The sequence below is a fragment of the Erpetoichthys calabaricus genome, chromosome 3 (genome assembly GCF_900747795.2).
Source record: "Erpetoichthys calabaricus chromosome 3, fErpCal1.3, whole genome shotgun sequence".
In the NCBI taxonomy this organism is placed as follows: Eukaryota; Metazoa; Chordata; class Cladistia; order Polypteriformes; family Polypteridae; genus Erpetoichthys; species Erpetoichthys calabaricus.
Genome location: NC_041396.2, coordinates 274,385,346 through 274,403,755, shown reverse-complemented (window position 1 = coordinate 274,403,755; position 18,410 = coordinate 274,385,346). Strand labels below are relative to the sequence as shown.

General features: G+C 38.6%; 1 protein-coding gene across 2 annotated transcripts in view; it reads right to left on the bottom strand.

Annotated features, from left to right (window-relative positions):
• Window positions 1-18,410, bottom strand: part of LOC114648968 (diamine acetyltransferase 1-like) — a 53,277-nt gene that overhangs the window by 11,818 nt on the left and 23,049 nt on the right. For both annotated transcript variants that reach the window (XM_028798330.2, XM_051925319.1), the window contains exon 5: window positions 2,756-2,796. In XM_028798330.2, coding sequence (XP_028654163.1) covers window positions 2,756-2,796 — 41 coding nt within the window. The remainder of the gene's footprint in view (window positions 1-2,755; window positions 2,797-18,410) is intronic.

Below are 18,410 nucleotides of genomic sequence, written 5' to 3'. Positions count from 1 at the left end.
CCTTGTGTCGTGATGTGTTTTTCTCCGAGTTCCCCAGTTCTCTTCCTAAATTCCAAAGCAGTACATGTCAGGTTGATTGGTTACTCTAGATTTGCTCTGTTTGAACAGGGGTGTAAGCTAATGTGTCCTTTACTGCTGCACCCATCCAGAGTTGCTCCCTGGCTTATTCTCACTGATGCTGGGATAGGCTCCAGCTACTGATTATCCTGAATTGAACTAACTGGTTTCAGGAGGTAGATGAAAGGAAAAAAGAGAATTACAAGGCAAGAGTGCAGTTATGATAATGATATCCATTGCTTTATTAATCCCTGAAGGGAAGTGTCATTTTGCATGACTTTTGGGAGTCAGAGCCCAGGGTCAACCATTGTACAGTGCACCTGGAGCAATTATCAGGTTATGGGTCTTTTATGCATACAATAATAGAACACAGCCCATAAAACTATTAATGCTTACCCTTCTCCAGTGATCTCATAGCCACAATCATGGAATATTTAAGGTTAGCTAAACACATGGGCTTCTGGTAGAGATCTGACTAAATAATTGAGGGGGAGACAGTTACAGATAGACCCCAGAGGCTGGGACTGGGTTATTCTAGCAACTTCAGGAACTAACCCAGAAAGGGGTGACTGCCCAGAGGAAACACACTTACACAGCCCACTCATTTATGCAGAATCAACTATGAGTCACCAATTTATGTAAAGTATGTTTACATAAAGACATACAAAGAATATGAAAATCTCCTCCTTGTAAATGACTGTGCCTGGATTTGAAACCAGTCTCTTTGAAGTATGAGGCATAAGGAGAAAAATATAAATTAACAGAACAGCAGAGTATCTGATTCATTCATACTTAAAATTCTATGGTATACCTTGAGTATGGGAAAGACACTTTATACATAAAATGCATAATTTTGTTATTAATGTTAAAACTGAATGACATTTACAATCTGATAACTCTACCACTGCTGACAATAATAAAAAGAATTTAAAGTACTTTGATGATCACTTAACTTCTTTACAGCTTACTATACCACTCTATCATAGTTTTAACAAGATAGATGCCTTAAAGGAAGGGAAAAGGACAAACAACAGGCAGATGATACTCTGAATGTGTAAAAAGTCAAGCCAGTGTTCATCAGTGATTGGTGCATTGGCATTTGATGCATTACTAGTATGATTAGGTTCATAATAGTTTATGTTTTGCTATGTTACTACATTGTGTGAATGTAAACATAATTATGGGCTTGAGAACAATATTTCACTATGGTAAAATTCATACTGTACTGTATGGGCTGTTTGGAAACACAATCATAATTGAAGAATTTGTTAGTTTATTTTATATAGTGCTGCCCACACTTTGTCAAACAACTTTACACAAAAATGAAGAACTTCCTGAAATGTATTATGATAACAGCTGGTGTTACGATTAAGCTCTTTTGTAAATGTTTTTATATAATTACATATTTTTCTGAACATTATTCTGAGTAGATTTCTGGATTATAGAATAATGTGTTTTGCTTTGTTATCAATCATTGTTATGTTGTTATGAAAGTTATCTGCATTTATTTTGAGAACCCTTTGTTGTCATTTTGTGTTCCTGTTGCTATGGCATGTTGTGCAGTTGCTGGGGGCGTGTCCTCAAGAGTTGTATCAGTGGATGTCACTAGCATAGCAGTTTACAAACAGGTGTCGCAGGAGGCTGAGGGCCAGACCCAGCTGGGATGACTGGAAGGACCGGGAGGTGGTATATATGTCCCCCGGGCCACGAGGGGGCAACCGCCCTGGATGATGAGGGGACCACGGGGACAGAGCAAAGAAGCTCAAACCCACTGGGGCCCGTGTCCACCACCAGGGGGCGCCCCGAGTGTCGTGGAGCCCGGGAGATTGACACTTCCGCCACACCTGGGATGATGGAGAAAGGACCTTCCAGGGACGCCCAGAGTGCTTCCGGGTGCTAGTGCCGCACTTCCACCACACCTGGGAAGGTCCTTACAGCCACACCAGGAAGTGCCGCCGGAAGAACATCTTCAAGCACCTGGAGCACATCCGGGTGAATATAAAAGGGGCCGCATTCCTAAAGTCGGGGAGCTAGAGTTGGGAGCTGGATGAAGCTCCAATGACAGGAGAGAGAAAGGCAGCTCGAAGAGGACATTGGGAGAGGCCCGTGTTGGGAATGATTGGTGCCGGAGCACTGTATGCTGTGTGGACTTTATTAGTTTAATAAACGTGTGTTTTTGTAAAGTGCTGGTGTTTGTCTGATGGTGTTCGGACCCGCTCTCACACAGGCAAAGGAAGTCAATCGTCATCCAAGTATTGACCATTACTGACCAATTTTCTAAGTGTTTCAGGTTCAATTTAAGGTTATGATTTAACTATTGTTCCTGTAATCCATCTTGGCAGTATAGCTGGAGAGAAGGCAAACAATCCCACTAGGGTATAGATTAAACTAACAATGTGATATGGAGGTGCAGAATTCTGAATTCTGGTGTGGGTATTTAACTGCTAAGTCATGCTGCCTGTTTAGAATTATGGAAAGAAATCATTTTATCACTTAGGTGTCCATTATTTTCTCTGCTAAACAGGAACAATACTAACCAATTTATTTAAACATTTGAAGGCATAAGTATACAAAAATACTGTTTGCTTGGAGGATATCAAAACAGGAGGAGTTAAAACTTTTTAGCAGTAATTTAATGGAAAAAAAGAAAAAAATGAAGTTAGGCAGACTTTTATATCACTGTAAGTGGACAATATACCTGAGCAATTCTGCACATCATTGCTTTTCCAATCCCATTACCTAATAAACAAAGAACAGAGGGAACATAACAAATTAATTTTCAATTTTGAAAGTATTTATTGTCTGTTGTACTCTCGATAGTTAATTGTTTAACACTTGTGTAGACAGGTAGCTAGAAGAAAAAAAATCGAGGTTCAATTAAAGGGTTAATCAAAGATAAAGGATACTGTTACCGTTAGGTGTTATTTCCTTTAATATCTTAAGCAAGATTATTACAAACATAACATAGATCCAATAAGTGACCTTCATTAAAGTTAAGGAAATGCTGTTTCTTTAGACAAAGAATTAAAGAAAAGCATTTCATTTACAGTATTATTCTTCTAGATATACCTTGTTGCCTATAGACAGTTAATGGCCATCTTGGAATTAACAGTTACAAGGTCCTAAATATAACTGTATTTTTGAGCCTTGTAACATGTACTTGAAATAATATTTACAATTATGTAAGCATTTTCTGCTGCAAGTACTGGTAAAAGGCATTTTTAGATTAATTTGAGATTTTGAAATTGGATATACAGTGCATCCGGAAGGTATTCACAGCTCATCACTTTTTCCACATTTTGTTATGTTACAGCCTTATTCCAAAATGGATTCAATTCATTTTTTTCCTCAGAATTCTACACACAACACCCCATAATGACAATGTGAAAAAAGTTTACTTGAGATTTTTGCAAATTTATTAAAAATAAAAAAATTGAGAAAGCACATGTACATAAGTATTCACAGCCTTTGCCATGAAGCTCAAAATTGAGATCAGGTGCATCTTGTTTCCCCTGATCATCCTTGAGATGTTTCTGCAGCTTAATTGGAGTCCACCTGTGGTAAATTCAGTTTATTGGACATGACTTGGAAAGGCACACACCTTTCTATAGAAGATTCCACAGTTGACAGTTCACGTCAGAGCACAAGCCAAGCATGAAGTCAAAGGAATTGTCTGTAGACCTCCGAGACAGGGTTACCTCGAGGCACAAATCTGGGGAAGGTTACAGAAAAATTTCTGCTGCTTTGACGGTCCCAATGAGCACAGTGGCCTTCATCATCCATAAGTGGAAGAAGTTCGAAACCACCAGGACTCTTCCTAGAGCTGGCCGGCCATCTAAACTGAGCGATCGGGGGAGAAGGGCCTTAGTTAGGGAGGTGACCAAGAACCCGATGGGAGAACCTTCCAGAAGGAGAACCATCTCTGCAGCAATCCACCAATCAGGCCTGTATGGTAGAGTGGCCAGACGGAAGCCACTCCTTAGTAAAAGGCACATGGCAGCCCACCTGGAGTTTGCCAAAAGGCACCTGAAGGACTCTCAGATCATGAGAAAGAAAATTCTCTGGTCTGATGAGACAAAGATTGAACTCTTTAGTGTGAATGCCAGGCATCACGTTTGGAGGAAACCAGGCACCGCTCATCACCAGGCCAATGCCTTCCCTACAGTGAAGCATGGTGGTCGCAGAATCATGCTGTGGGGATGTTTTTCAATGGCAGGGACTGGGAGACTAGTCAGGATAAAGGGAAAGATGACTGCAGCAATGTACAGAGACATCCTGGATGAAAACCTGCTCCAGAGCGCTCTTGACCTCAGACCGGGGTGACGGTTCATCTTTCAGCAGGACAACGACCCTAAGCACACAGCCAAGATATCAAAGGAGTGGCTTCAGGACAACTCTGTGAATGTCCTTGAGTGGCCCAGCCAGAGCCCAGACTTGAATCCGATTGAACATCTCTGGAGAGATCTTAAAATGGCTGTGCACCGATGCTTCCCATCCAACCTGATGGAGCTTGAGAGGTGCTGCAAAGAGGAATGGGCATAAACTGGCCAAGGATAGGTGTGCCAAACTTGTGGCATCATATTCAACAAGACTTAAGGCTGTAATTGCTGCCAAAGGTGCATCGACAAAGTATTGAGCAAAGGCTGTGAATACTTATGTACATGTGATTTCTCAATTTTTTTATTTTTAATAAATTTGCAAAAATCTCAAGTAAACTTTTTTCACATTGTCATTATGGGGTGTTGTGTGTAGAATTCTGAGGAAAAAAATTAATTTAATCCATTTTAGAATAAGGCTGTAACATAACAAAATGTGGAAAAAGTGATGCACTGTGAATACTTTCCGGATGCACTGTAATACAGATAAAAAAAAATCTGCTAGTGACACCCTGTCTTACTGCATTTATGAATGAAGGAGTGATATCATCAGAATTTGGTACATAGTAAAAGCAATTTAAAAAGTCCACCTTAATAAAAGTACAACTTTATGTGTGTGTGTTTGTGTATTTGTGTATCTGTCCGGTTGCTATATATATTTGTTATATGCTATTTGCTGTGGGATTCATAAAAACAGTGCTAATGTTTTTTTAGAACATTGGAACTTTAGAACAATCTAAACAAGGCCATTCAGCTCAACAAAGCTCATCAGTCCTATCCATTTAATTTTTCTAAAAAAACTAGGGGGCTTTGCCTCCTGCTCGCTTCGATCGCCAAACAACAAATCTTTTAATTCTCGTGGAAACGCCTCTTCATTGGGAAGAAACAGTACTTTTTTTTTCCCCTGATGGCAACACGAATTATACGATCTATAAGTCTCTGACTTAAAGTTTAAATATGAACAAAATATTCGTTCTCTTTTCTCTGTTCCGTTATTTCAGTAATGATTTCCGTTTGTTTGTGCTAATGTGATCTTTGCTCTCCTTTTTTTGAGACTTTTGAATTTTCGTACTTCTACTATCTCTAACCTGCTCTGCATGTGTACCGCGCCAACGTTTTTGAATTCTTTATGACGTTCTACTTTGTCATCTATACTGTTTTATCACTAGTTAAATCTCTTGGCACAAAGACTCATCTCGTGGGATGTGAAAGTGTCTCTCTGAGAAAATCATGTCTCATCTCCTTCCAACCTTCCAAGATTTTTTTTATAATAGAGAGATATTAAATCTTGTCTTGAAGGTCCCTAAAGTCCTACTATATACCACACCACCTGCTAACTTATTCCAAGTGCTTATGTTTCTGTGCTTAAAGAAAAAGTTCCTAATGTTTGTGTGAAATTTACCTTTAACAAGTTTTCAACTGTGTCCTCGTATTCTTGTTCCCTTCATAATTTTAAACACTTCAGTCATTTCTCCTCTGAATCTTCTTTAGCTTAAACTGAAAATGCTCACCTCTTTTAATCTTTCTTCATAATTCATTCGCTGTAGCCCTGGAATTAGCCTAGTCACTCTTCTCTGGAGTTTTTCATTGTTTGCTATGTCCTTTTTTGTAACCTGGAGACCAAAACTGCACACAGTACTCCAGATGAGGCCTCACCAGTGTGTTATAAAGCTTGAGCAGAACCTCCTTGGACTTGTACTCTACACACTGTGCTATATAACCTAACATTCTGTTATCCTTCTTAATGGCTGTTCAACACTGTCTGGAAGTGTTGAGTCCACAACGACGCCAAAGTCCTCCTCATAAGATGAACTTTTGATTTTTAGGCCTCCCATTGTGTATTCACATGTAACATTTTTACTTCCTACATCTAACACTTTACATTTATTGACATTAACTTTCATTGGCCATAACTCTGCCAATCCCTGTATGCTGTCCAAATCTCTCTATAATGATTCAATGGATTCCAGATTATCTACCCATCTTGGTATCATCTGCAAACTTAACCAGCTTGTTACTTATATTCCTATCCAAATCATTTATATATATATATATAAGCAAAATACCCGCGCTTCGCAGCGGAGAAGTAGTGTGTTTAAGAGGTTATGAAAAAGAAAAGGAAACATTTTAAAAATAACGTAACATGATTGTCAATGTAATTGTGTTGTCATTGTTATGAGTGTTGCTGTCTTTTATATATAATATACACACACACACACATAAACATATATATACATATATATACATATCTACATATACACATATCTACATATATATATACATATACACATCCACATATATATATACACATATCAACATATATATACACACATACATAAACACACATACATACATACACACACACACACACACACACACACATATATATATATATATATATATATATATATATATATATACACACAGACACATATATACATAAATATTTACATATCTACATATATACACATCTACATATATATATATACACATATATATACATATCTACATATATATATATATATATATATATATATATATATATATATATATATATATATATATATATATATATATATATATATATAGACATACATACATAGATAGATTGACACATATATATATATACATATCTACATATATATATATATGTAATTGTGTTGTCATTGTTATGAGTGTTGCTGTCATATATCTACATATACATATACAGTGGAACCTCTAGATACGAGTTTAATTCGTTCCAGCACTGAGCTTGTATAGCGAATTTCTCGTATCTAGAACAAACGTCCCCATTGAAAATAATGGAAATCCAGTTAATCCGTTCCGCATCCCAAATATATTAACATAAAAATCAATTTTCCTAACAAATAACACTGATAAATTATATATACTGTAGTCTACCTTTAATAAATAACACTGGTAAATAATATAACTGATTATTAAAAGAATCAAAACAGGTGTCCAAAGTGCAGTAGAGCATTCAATAAATCTTTAATCCTTAAAACAGTTGTGAAGTGGAGGTTTAAAGTACATAAGAATAACAATCCTTTAACACGAGGTTAAAACGTCAACAGGAAGCAGTCTTCAAAAAACAGATGACAATCCCCGGTGCTTCTTCTCTGTTAGCATCTCACCTGCTTCTCCCATGCGGGCTCTGCAACAGGCGAGACACTTAATGCAGCTGACCTTCTCTACACCGTCCTGCTTCAGCTGTTTGGCTCGCCTGTTCAGCTACACGCGAGCCTGTACTCGCTCGCACCGACCTCCTACTGCTGCGGATTCCTGCCTCCTCCTGCAACCTCCGTTCTATCTCCTCTCCTCTCCTCTCTTTTCTTTTACTTCTTCTCCCCCTTAACCGGCTCGCGCTTCTCTATATATGCGGGGAAGACATGGCAGCTGCTAGGGTTACCACTTTTAATACAAAAAAATAAGGGACGCATACGTATTGATTCAAAATGGGACGCGCAATTTCATTCTCAAATACTGGACGATTCCGTATTTTAAAGGACGGGTGGCAACCCTGCCCAGCCCATCAGCCACAGGACAAATCATGGATGTGGGCAGTTTCCCACCTGTGCACTTAGGTGAGAAACGCAGACACCGCAGATCGCCCTGCGGCTCGCTACAGCTACCACGCCCCCTCGCTAAGCCGCGAGCTATACCCACAGCCTGGCTCGTGGCTCGTTACGTGAGCCAATGCTCGTATTTAGATCTGAATTTTTCGCTCATACTTTCCTCGTATTTTGAATTTCTCGTATACAGAGGTGATCGTATCTCGAGGTTCCACTGTATATACATATACACATCCACATCCACATATACATATATATATATACATATACAAATTTACATATCTACACATATATATATATAGACATACATATATACATACATACATTCACACACATATATATATATATATATATATATATATATGGAAGAGAAGGTCTGTGATACGGTTTGCATATTTGCAGTTGGAGATCCACAAAGGGAGAAAAAACGAATCACGTATCATAAAATAGTTTTATTCCTGAGCTTTCAACCCCTATCAGGGGTCTTCATCAGAGGATAATGCTTAGACTTACAAGAATCAAAGGCAATATATAGCAACACATTCAGTATGGGGGGGGGGAGGGGTGGGTGGAGGTGACTAAGTCCGTATGATCAAGGGGGAGGGGTTGTATCGTTTAATTAATGTGCATATGTCCTTCTTAAGTTGGCATATGCTGGGTTTATGTCCAAGTGTCTGTTGATGGCGTTTTCATCTGATAGCCAAGACTCGGCCAACTCTCTGGCACTTTTTGTACTGGCCTTGCATTTTACTTTTACGTTGTCCCAGTTGAATGTGTGTCCTGTCGATTTAGTATGTGCATATATCAAAGATAGTGCGTCCTTTCTTCTGACGGCGTTGCGATGTTCCTGTACACGTGTTGAGATTTTTTTTTGACGTTTGTCCTATGTATACAGCTGAGCAAGAATTGCATGGAATACTATAAACTGCGTTTCGTGTTTCAGCTGTCGATTTCTTGTTTTTAGCATTAAACAGGACCATGCGCAGATTGTTGGTGGGTTTATGTGCTATTCTGATGCCCCACTTGGTCAGGGTGCGTGCCGTGCCTTCTGACACATTATGGTGATACGGGAGTGAATGCCAGGTGGGGTGGGGGTTCTGATTTACGTCGATTGTATGCTGATTCCTTTGGCGTCTGCTGTGTAGACTCCGATTAATGAATGATTTTGAGTATCCGTTCGAGGTGAAAAGTTGAAACAGATAGCGTCTCTCATTAATTTTTGTTTCCTTGGTATTACAATGCGTGTGGACTCGTTTAAATAGGGTTTTCACGCAGCTTCATTTATGAGATACCGGGTGGTTGCTGGCGTAGTGTAGGATTTTGTCTGCGTAGCATTGTTTGCGGTAAACACTTGTGGTCAGGGTGGCGTCACTATTTCTTTTGATGTAAATGTCCAGGAAGTTGATGTGTCGATTGTTTTCTTTTTCCATTGTGAACTGGATTGCAGGGAATATTGTGTTAATATGATTGAAGAACTCATTCAGCTGGTTCTTTCTTAATATGACGAATGTGTCGTCTACATAGCGTATCCAAATTTTGGGTGTAATCTGGGATAAAGCTATGTTTTCAAATCGTTGCATTACCAGTTCAGCTAGGAGTCCAGATAACGGTGATCCCATCGATATGCCTTCTTTCTGTGTGTAATACTTGCCGTTGAAATGAAAGTGCGTTTTTTGGCAAAGTGATATTAGGTGCATTATGTCTTTGATGGACAGTTTGGTTCTTGTCTCTATGGTGGGGTCACTGTCCAGTTTCATTAATAATGTTTCTGTGGCCAGTTGGATCGGGATCATGGTGTATAGTGATATAACATCAAACGAGACCATGATCTCGTCCTCGGCGATGGATACGTCATTCAAGCGCTGTAATGCCGACTCCGCGCTGTTGACGGAATAATCTGAGTCGTCCGGACACCATCCCATAATATTAGTTAACGATTAACACATTTCTATATGTATTGTAAGCATACAATACAACTGATAATATGTTGTGCTTATTTATCTGGTGTACCGACATTTTTGCGCGTTTAACGTCTGAAATCTAACGTGGTTTGTGCCCTTCAGAATGAAAACAGTTTGCATTTACCTTTTTAGTAAAAGGCGAGCTTTTAAGCCTGAGAAATCACCCCGTAAATGCACACGTTTAATTGCACGTGTTAATATGTATGCCTACACAGTATTAAAAGACACTCAAAAATTAACGTCATTTACCTTCGTTCCCACGTTTGACTCGTGCTGTAAATCTCTTCCTTGTTTTTAGTTCACGTGATTACGTAGGAGGCGTGATAATGCGATACGTGACTCTGCCTCCTCCATTAGAGTATATGGACAAAAAACAGGTTCCAGTTATGACCATTATGCATAGAATTTCGAAATGAAACCTGCCTAACTTTTGTAAGTAAGCTGTAAGGAATGAGCCTGCCAAATTTCAGCCTTCCACCTACACGGGAAGTTCGAGAATTAGTGATGAGTGAGTGAGTCAGTCAGTCAGTCAGTGAGGGCTTTGCCTTTTATTAATATGTATAGATATATATTAAAAAATAGCAGTTGTCCTAGCACTGACCCCTATGGAACACCACTCTTAACATTGGCCAATTCTGATGAGGTTCCTCGCACCATCACCCTCTGCTTCCAGTGTCTGAGCCAATTCTGCACCCATCTAAAAACATCACTCTGAACTCCCACTTCTTTTAATTTGATGCCCAACCTCTCATGTGACATCTTATCAAATACTTTTTGAAAATCAAGATAAATAATATGCTCCACTCTGATCAACACTTTGATACCCTTTTGTTGCTTTCTCATATAATTCCAGCATGTTGGTAAAACATGACCTCTCTCTTCTGAACCCATGCTGACTGTTTAGTAAAACTCCTGTTCTTACCGTGTGTTGCTGAATCTTATCCTTAATAATTCCTTCCATTAATTTTTCCGTGATGTATGTTAAGCTTACTGGCCTATAGTTGGTTGGACCCTTTTTATATAACAGGATAGTAACAATAACAATATAATATTTGCCATTTTCCAGTCCTTTGGAATTTCCCCAGTGCACAGTCAATTCCTAAAAACATGCATCAAGGGTTTATATATGTACTCTATAACCTCCTTGAGAACTCTAGGGTAAATATTAACTGGTCCTGAAGATTTGTTTGATTTCAGTCTATTTAATCTAAGCAGTACTTCTCCCTCTGCAATTTCCAATTCACTCAGAACCTCCTTAGAATTCCCTTTTACACCTGGGAGCTTATCTGCTTCCTCACATGTGAAGACCTCAGAAAAATTTGACTTTAGAGCATCTGCTATTTCACTGTCTGTATTGTTTATTTCCCCTTTACTTTTCCTGGTGCACTTCACCTGCTCCTTGACTGTTTTTGTACAAATAAAATACTGAAAGAATCTGTTTGGGTCATCTTTTGCCTTATCTGCTCTATTCCTCTCTAAATGCCCTTTAGCCTCCCTAATCTCCTTCTGAAGTATCTCCTTCATGTTCTCATACGCCTTATGATTCACATTGGAATTATTAGTCTTAAATGCTTTATACAGCTGTTTTTTCCTTTGCAGCTTATTTTTCAACTCTTTATTAACCCAATGCTAAGTTTTAAATTTCATACTAATTCCAAAGTTAGGTATGTACTGTACATGTTCTGCATTACATGTAAAAATTCGTTAAACCTGTTCCACTGCTCCTCGGCTGTTTACACACTTAAAAGCTTTTCCCAGTCTATCCTCCTTAGACTTTGCCATATCCACTCAAAAGTTGCCCAACCAAAGTAAAACTTAACAGTTTTAGTCTTTGCATCCATGCTCTTCCATAACACTGAGAACTGTGTTATATTACGGTCACTTGTCCCTATTGGTTCAATCACCTCTACACCCTCAATTCTATCCTGATTATTACAAAATACTAAATTCAGACAGGCTTCACACCGCGTTGGTGCTTTAACATGCTGTGTTAAAAAACAGTCACTAATTACTTCTAAAAACTCCTGCTCAAGTGCTCCTCCATTTGCAAGGTTATCCCAGTTAATATTTGGGTAGTTAAAGTCCCTCATGACTATAATGTCCCCCTGTAAAATAGTTTTTCTAATATTACTAAAAAGATGTGCAATTAAATTACTATCTGCTTTGGGTGGTCTATAGCACACTCGTAAAGTAAGGCCTCTTTCCCTAATGCTTTTCAGGTAATCGTTCAGCTCCAAAAGTACCTGAAAACGGTTTGACACTTCCAGTTCTGGAGTTGATGCCTCCGGATAGTGTGCACCCTTTACCTTGCACCTTATACCCTTTACCTTGCACCTTATAACCCTGACCAACCTATCTCTACCTGTCTGGTCTGGAATCTCCTCTCACAACACGTTAGGGGTGCAACTATTTTTCTAAAGGACACCTGGACCAGGTCCGCCAATTCTCTACTACAACATAGGCCAGCCAACTCCTCCTACAGTTCAGCGACTCTGAGATCGAGATGATATATCAACTTGCATCTGCTACAGATATAGCATTCATAGAAGACTGGCTCCTCCAAGCTGTCCTATAAAAAGTCCAACATTCAACAGGACTTGCATTGCACTTGCCACATTATTAAAATTAGAGCTATTATTATTAAAACTGCCTTAACTATTTTACTTTATTAAAATTAAATGATTTAACTTAAATGGAAAAACTAAAGAAAATGTAACACAAGTCTTTCTTAGAAGTTAACTTTATAGGGAATTCATGCAAAATGTATTTGCATCTATTCCCAATGTGAACACTCATAAAATTATAATGGCTGGGGACTTTAATTGTGTTTTAAATCCACTCTTAGATATGTCTCCTGTCACAGGGGGATGACATCTAACACTGCAAACACAATTACACAGTCTTTAACTGACCACAACTTATCAGACCCCTGGAGGTTTCTAAGAACATATTCCTTCTACTCACCAGTGCATCATTGCTACTCAAGAACTGATTATTTCTTTATAGATAATAATTTCTTGCCTGTGATTAAATCTTGCAAGTGCGACGCTATTGTTATTTCTGACCATGCCCCTCTGATCTTGGAGCTGAAATCATTATGCCCCACATACTCATCTTGCAGATGGCATCTTAACCCACTTCTATTAGCAGATGAGAACTGTACAGAAATTATATCAAAACAAATCAGTTTCTTCCTAGAGACAAATACATCCTCAGAGATCTCTGCAGGAATACGCTGGGAAACTCTAAAGGCCTTCTTAAGAGGAGATATTATTTCATATCTTTCCCACAGAAATAAACTAGAAACCAAGACAATATCAGAGCTAACCAGTGAAATTACTAGAATAGATCAAGAACATGCCAGGTGTCCAAGTGAAGCTCTTCATAGGAAAAGACAGGCTCTGCATTCAAGCTCAACCTCTTAACAACCAAAGAAACTGAACAAGTCATTTTTAAATCAAGACATCATTACTATGAACACGGAGAGAAAGCTAATAAGCTCTTAGCTCAACAAATCCACAAGCAAGAAGTTCATAATACAATCCCAGCAATCACGAACACGAACGGAGATAAAATCATTGACCATTAAAATATAATTGACACATTTAGAGACTACTATAAATCCTTCTTATTCTACTGAGTTCAAAGAAGACAACACACATTACAGATACCACAAACAGATACGTTTATTGCAGAAGAATTGGATAAACCTCTGGCTCTATCAGAATTACTAGATGCTATAAAGTCACTTCAGAACAGGAAAGCAGCAGGCCCTGATCGCTACCCTGTGGAATTCTCCACTCAGCTAGCTCCTCTCTTATTAGCAACATTTACAGAAGCTAGAGACAATCAAATTCTACCTCAAACTTTTCGCCAAGCATTAATCACCATCTTTCCAAAACAAAACAAGGACTTATCACAATGTGCATCATACAGACCAATTTCACTTCTGAATAATGATGTTAAGATACTCTCCAAAGTCCTAGCTACAAGTAGAGGTGGGTAGAGTAGCCAAAAATTGTACTCAAGTAAGAGTAGCGTTACTTCAAAATAATATTACTCAAGTAGAAGTAAAAAGTAGTCATCCAAAAAATTACTCAAGTAAGAGTAAAAAAGTATTTGGTGAAAAGACTACTCAAGTACTGAGTAACTGTTTGAACATAATACATGATTTATTTTTTAGAAATGTTGTAATAAGACAGACAAAAATATAAAATAATGTGCAAATTCTGCTATTTCCAAATAATAAAATTAAAAATGAGAAATATAAATAACATCTTTACAAAATAAAGATGCACAAATAACAAAAAATTCCAAATCTCAGTTTTTCACAACAAAGCTTTTGAAGCCAATACCTACAGTAGGTAACATGTATGTTTGAACAGTGCAAACTACTTACAGTGACAAAATGTACTGTACACTGACAGTATAATACTGTATATTCACTGTGTGGTGTATTGGGTCTGCAGCTTCAAAAAACAAAAAAAAAAAGGGCCAGTTTCAAATCCATAAAGCCATGTCACTCTCCATAGGCACAACTGCACGACCGCGGGGAGTTAATGAAGTAGTTGGAGCGAGTCACACCTGCACGTGCGGGTGTGATCGTTCTCAATTGCTTCATTGGCTTTCTGCGGCGTGTGATTAAGGCACACGGAGACAGGAGTGTATATATACGGGTCGGCACAAAAAAAAAGAAGGGGGAATCAAAGAAAAGAGAGAAAAGAAAAGAGTCCATAGAGGACTGGCATCGTCACACACTTGCCCTCCAAATAGCACAGCTGATAGAAAATAAAATTAGAACAAGGCAGCTTGTGCATGTACAAGAAGTCTCACTTTACCATGACTGTCTGTATTTGTGCATGTTTGGTTAAAACATGCTTGTTCTTCACTCAGTGAAGTGATGGTTAAGCTTCAGCAGGAGTTGGCTCTCAAGGTTCTTGCAGTGAAGCTTCTGACCGTTTAGCAGTGAACAGGAGCCCCACATGACTAAAAGTCTCTCACAGGCTGCAGACGCAGGAAGTTTGTGTCTGGTCATGTGACTGCATGGCTACGTCTGATTGGTGAAACGGAGTTATGTGATTATTGTTGCTACGTCTGACTGGTGAAACGTAGTCATGTGATTATTGTTGCTACGTCTGATTGGTGAAACAGTCATGCAGTAGATCCACTGCCAACTTCTCTCTGGCAAAAATATAAGTGTATCTAATGTGTAAATGGAAAAAAGTAACGAGTCGAGTGTTGCCTAATGTAGTGGAGTAAGAGTAGCGTTTCTTCTTCACAAATGTATTCAAGTAAAAGTAAAAAGTATGGTACAGTAAAATGACTCTTAGAAGTACATTTTTTTAAAAAGTTACTCAAGTAAATGTAACGGATTAAATGTAACTCGTTACTATCCACCTCTGGCTACAAGGATGGAGAAAGTGCTGCCTTCAGTAATATCACAAGATCAAACTGGATTTATTAAAGGCTGACATTTAGCTTCCAATCTCCGATGCCTGTTCAATGTAATATATTCAACTGCAAAGGCAAACACCCCGGAGATATTATTATCGTTGGATGAAGAAAAAGCATTTGATATGATTGAATGGAACTACCTTTTCACTACATTGGAGAAATTTGGGTTTGGCCCGAATATTTGTGCATGGATCAAACTACTGTATACCAATCCAGAAGCTTTAGTTTGTATTAACAACATTTGCTTAGACTACTTTAAACTAGAACGTGGTACCAGACAAGGATGCCCCTTGTCACCACTGCTATTTGCAATCACCATTGAACCACTTGCAGTTCACTGTCGAAATGCTTATCAGATAAAGAGGATTATCAGAGAAGGACTGGAACAGAAAATTTCTCTATATGCAGATGATATGGTTTTGTATATATCAGACCCACAAAATACTGTGCCTGCAGTCTTAACAGCACTTACAGAACTTCAAAAGATCTCTGGTCTCAAAATTAATTTGAATAAAAGTGTGCTCTTTCCAGTGAATTCTCAAGCAATACAATATTAGATTGGACACCTTCCCTTTTATTATTGCAGATCAGTTTAAATACCTAGGGGTAAATATCACAAGTAAACATAAATCTCTTTATCAACAAAATTCCGCCGTCTGCATGGAAAAAATTAAGCAGGTCTTGCATTGATGGTCAACCCTCCACCTCACTTTAGCGGGAAGAATTAACGTTGTTAAGATGAATATCCTTCCTAAGCTTCTCTTTTTATTTAAAAAAATTTCCAATATACATCAATAAATCATTCTTTAAGCAATTAGATTCAACCATAACCTCATTTATTTGGAAACTAAAGCATCCACGTATTCAAAGAGCGACCCTATAAAGACCTAAGACAGAAGGAGGCGTGGCTCTGCGTAACTTTCAGTTTTACTACTGGGCAGCAAACATACAAGCTATAAAAACCTGGACACAAATAGATGAACATACACAGGCTTGGTCAGCAATAGAAATAAAATCCTGCAGTACTTCTCTATATTCCCTGCTTTGTGCCCCAATAAATGCAAGTTATCGCCAATATACTAATAACCCAATTGTGCTTCACTCACTCAGAATATGGAACCAATGTAGAAAGCATTTTAAGATGGAGAATCTTTTATCTGTGGCACCTCTGCATGAGAACCACCTTTTTCATTCGTTGCAAACATATGCAGTTTTTAATATCTGGAAAACATTTGGGATTAAATTGTTTAGAGATCTTTATACAGACAACATCTTTGCATCATATGAACAATTACATTCCAAATTTAATTTTCCAGCAACACATTTCTTTCACTATCTTCAAATTAGAAACTTTGTCAAACAGAACCTGTCAGATTTTCCCCATCTCCCACCTTCCTCTATGCTGGAAAAAACATTGCTCAGTCTCGAGGACTCTGCCAGCAGTTCTGCAATATATAAAAATATTTTACAGTCCCTCCCTTTCAAAGATCCAAGAGGACAATGGGAAAAGGATCTCTCACTCAACATATCAGAAAAGGAGTGGAAGGGAGCAATGCAGAGAATTCATTCGAGCTCCATATGCGCAAAGCATACAATTATTCAGCTCAAAATTATATATTGAGCACATCTGTCTCGGTTGAAATTGTCCAAAATGTTTCCAGGGCAAGATCCAACCAGTTAAAGCTGCAATCAAGTTCCAGCCTCACTGGGTCACATGTTCTGGGTCTGCACCAAATTAACATCGTTCTGGACAAAAAAATTTAAGTGTCTTTCAGACAGCCTTGGTGTCACAATCCCTCCTAATCCACTAACAGCTGTGTTTGGTGTCCTTCCAGATGGGCTTAAAGTAGAGAAGGACAAACAAACTGTGATTGCCTTCACTACACTCTTGGCAGGCAGACTTATTTTGTTAAACTGGAAGAATCCTAACTCTCCTCTTTTAAGTCAGTGGGTAACTGATGTTTTATATTATTTGAAATTGGAAAAAATCAAATTCTCACTTAGAGGATCTGTGCAGAACTTCTGGCAGGATCTAATTAATAATATTTTAGAATAAGCTCTTAAAGCACTGAGGAAGTAGATTCTCTCCCTATTTCTTTTTCTTCTCCATTTATCTGTATCTGCCTATTAAACTCTTCAGTTTAATTATTTTTACTATTTTTAAGTTTTAGTCCACTGGCCATGCTCTCTTTCTCAGGGGTGGATTTGTTTTCAATCCTATTATTTTTTGTAAAAATTGATCTATTGTATGGAATAATTACAATAAAATCAATAAAAAAAAAAAAAAAGAAGTTAACTTTACTTTTGGGGCGGCACGGTGGCGTAGTGGTAGCGCTGCTGCCTTGCAGTTAGGAGACCCGGGTTTGCTTCCCGGGTCCTCCCTGCGTGGAGTTTGCATGTTCTCCCTGTGTCTGCGTGGGTTTCCTCCGGGTGCTCCGGTTTCCTCCCACAGTCCAAAGACATGCAGGTTAGGTGGATTGGCGATTCTAAATTGGCCCTAGTGTGTGCTTGGTGTGTGGGTGTGTTTGTGTGTGTCCTGTGGTGGGTTGGCACCCTGCCCGGGATTGGTTCCTGCCTTGTGCCCTGTGTTGGCTGGGATTGGCTCCAGCATACCCCTGTGACCCTGTGTTCGGATTCAGCGGGTTGGAAAATGGATGGATGGATGAACTTTACTTTTTCTCTATCTGTTCTATTAACTTTGGGCTCCTCTCATTCTTTACTTATAAGTTCTTTTCTTGCACCGTTTGTACTCTTTCGCAATAATGAGCCCTTATGCTGTCGCTCCCTTAACTGCTCTACTTTCTAGAAAAAAACTTGCTTAGTGAATAACTGCTTCAAGTTAATTTTTTACTGTCTTGTCTGCTCCCACAGCTGCTTGTGCCGAGTCAGCGTGTTAACGCTTGCCGCTTGCCTAGGTACCACTGCTTTGAATTCAGCCACTGTCTTTCTTTTTTTTCCACAAAGGAATCTCTGTTTCTGTTGCTTATAAC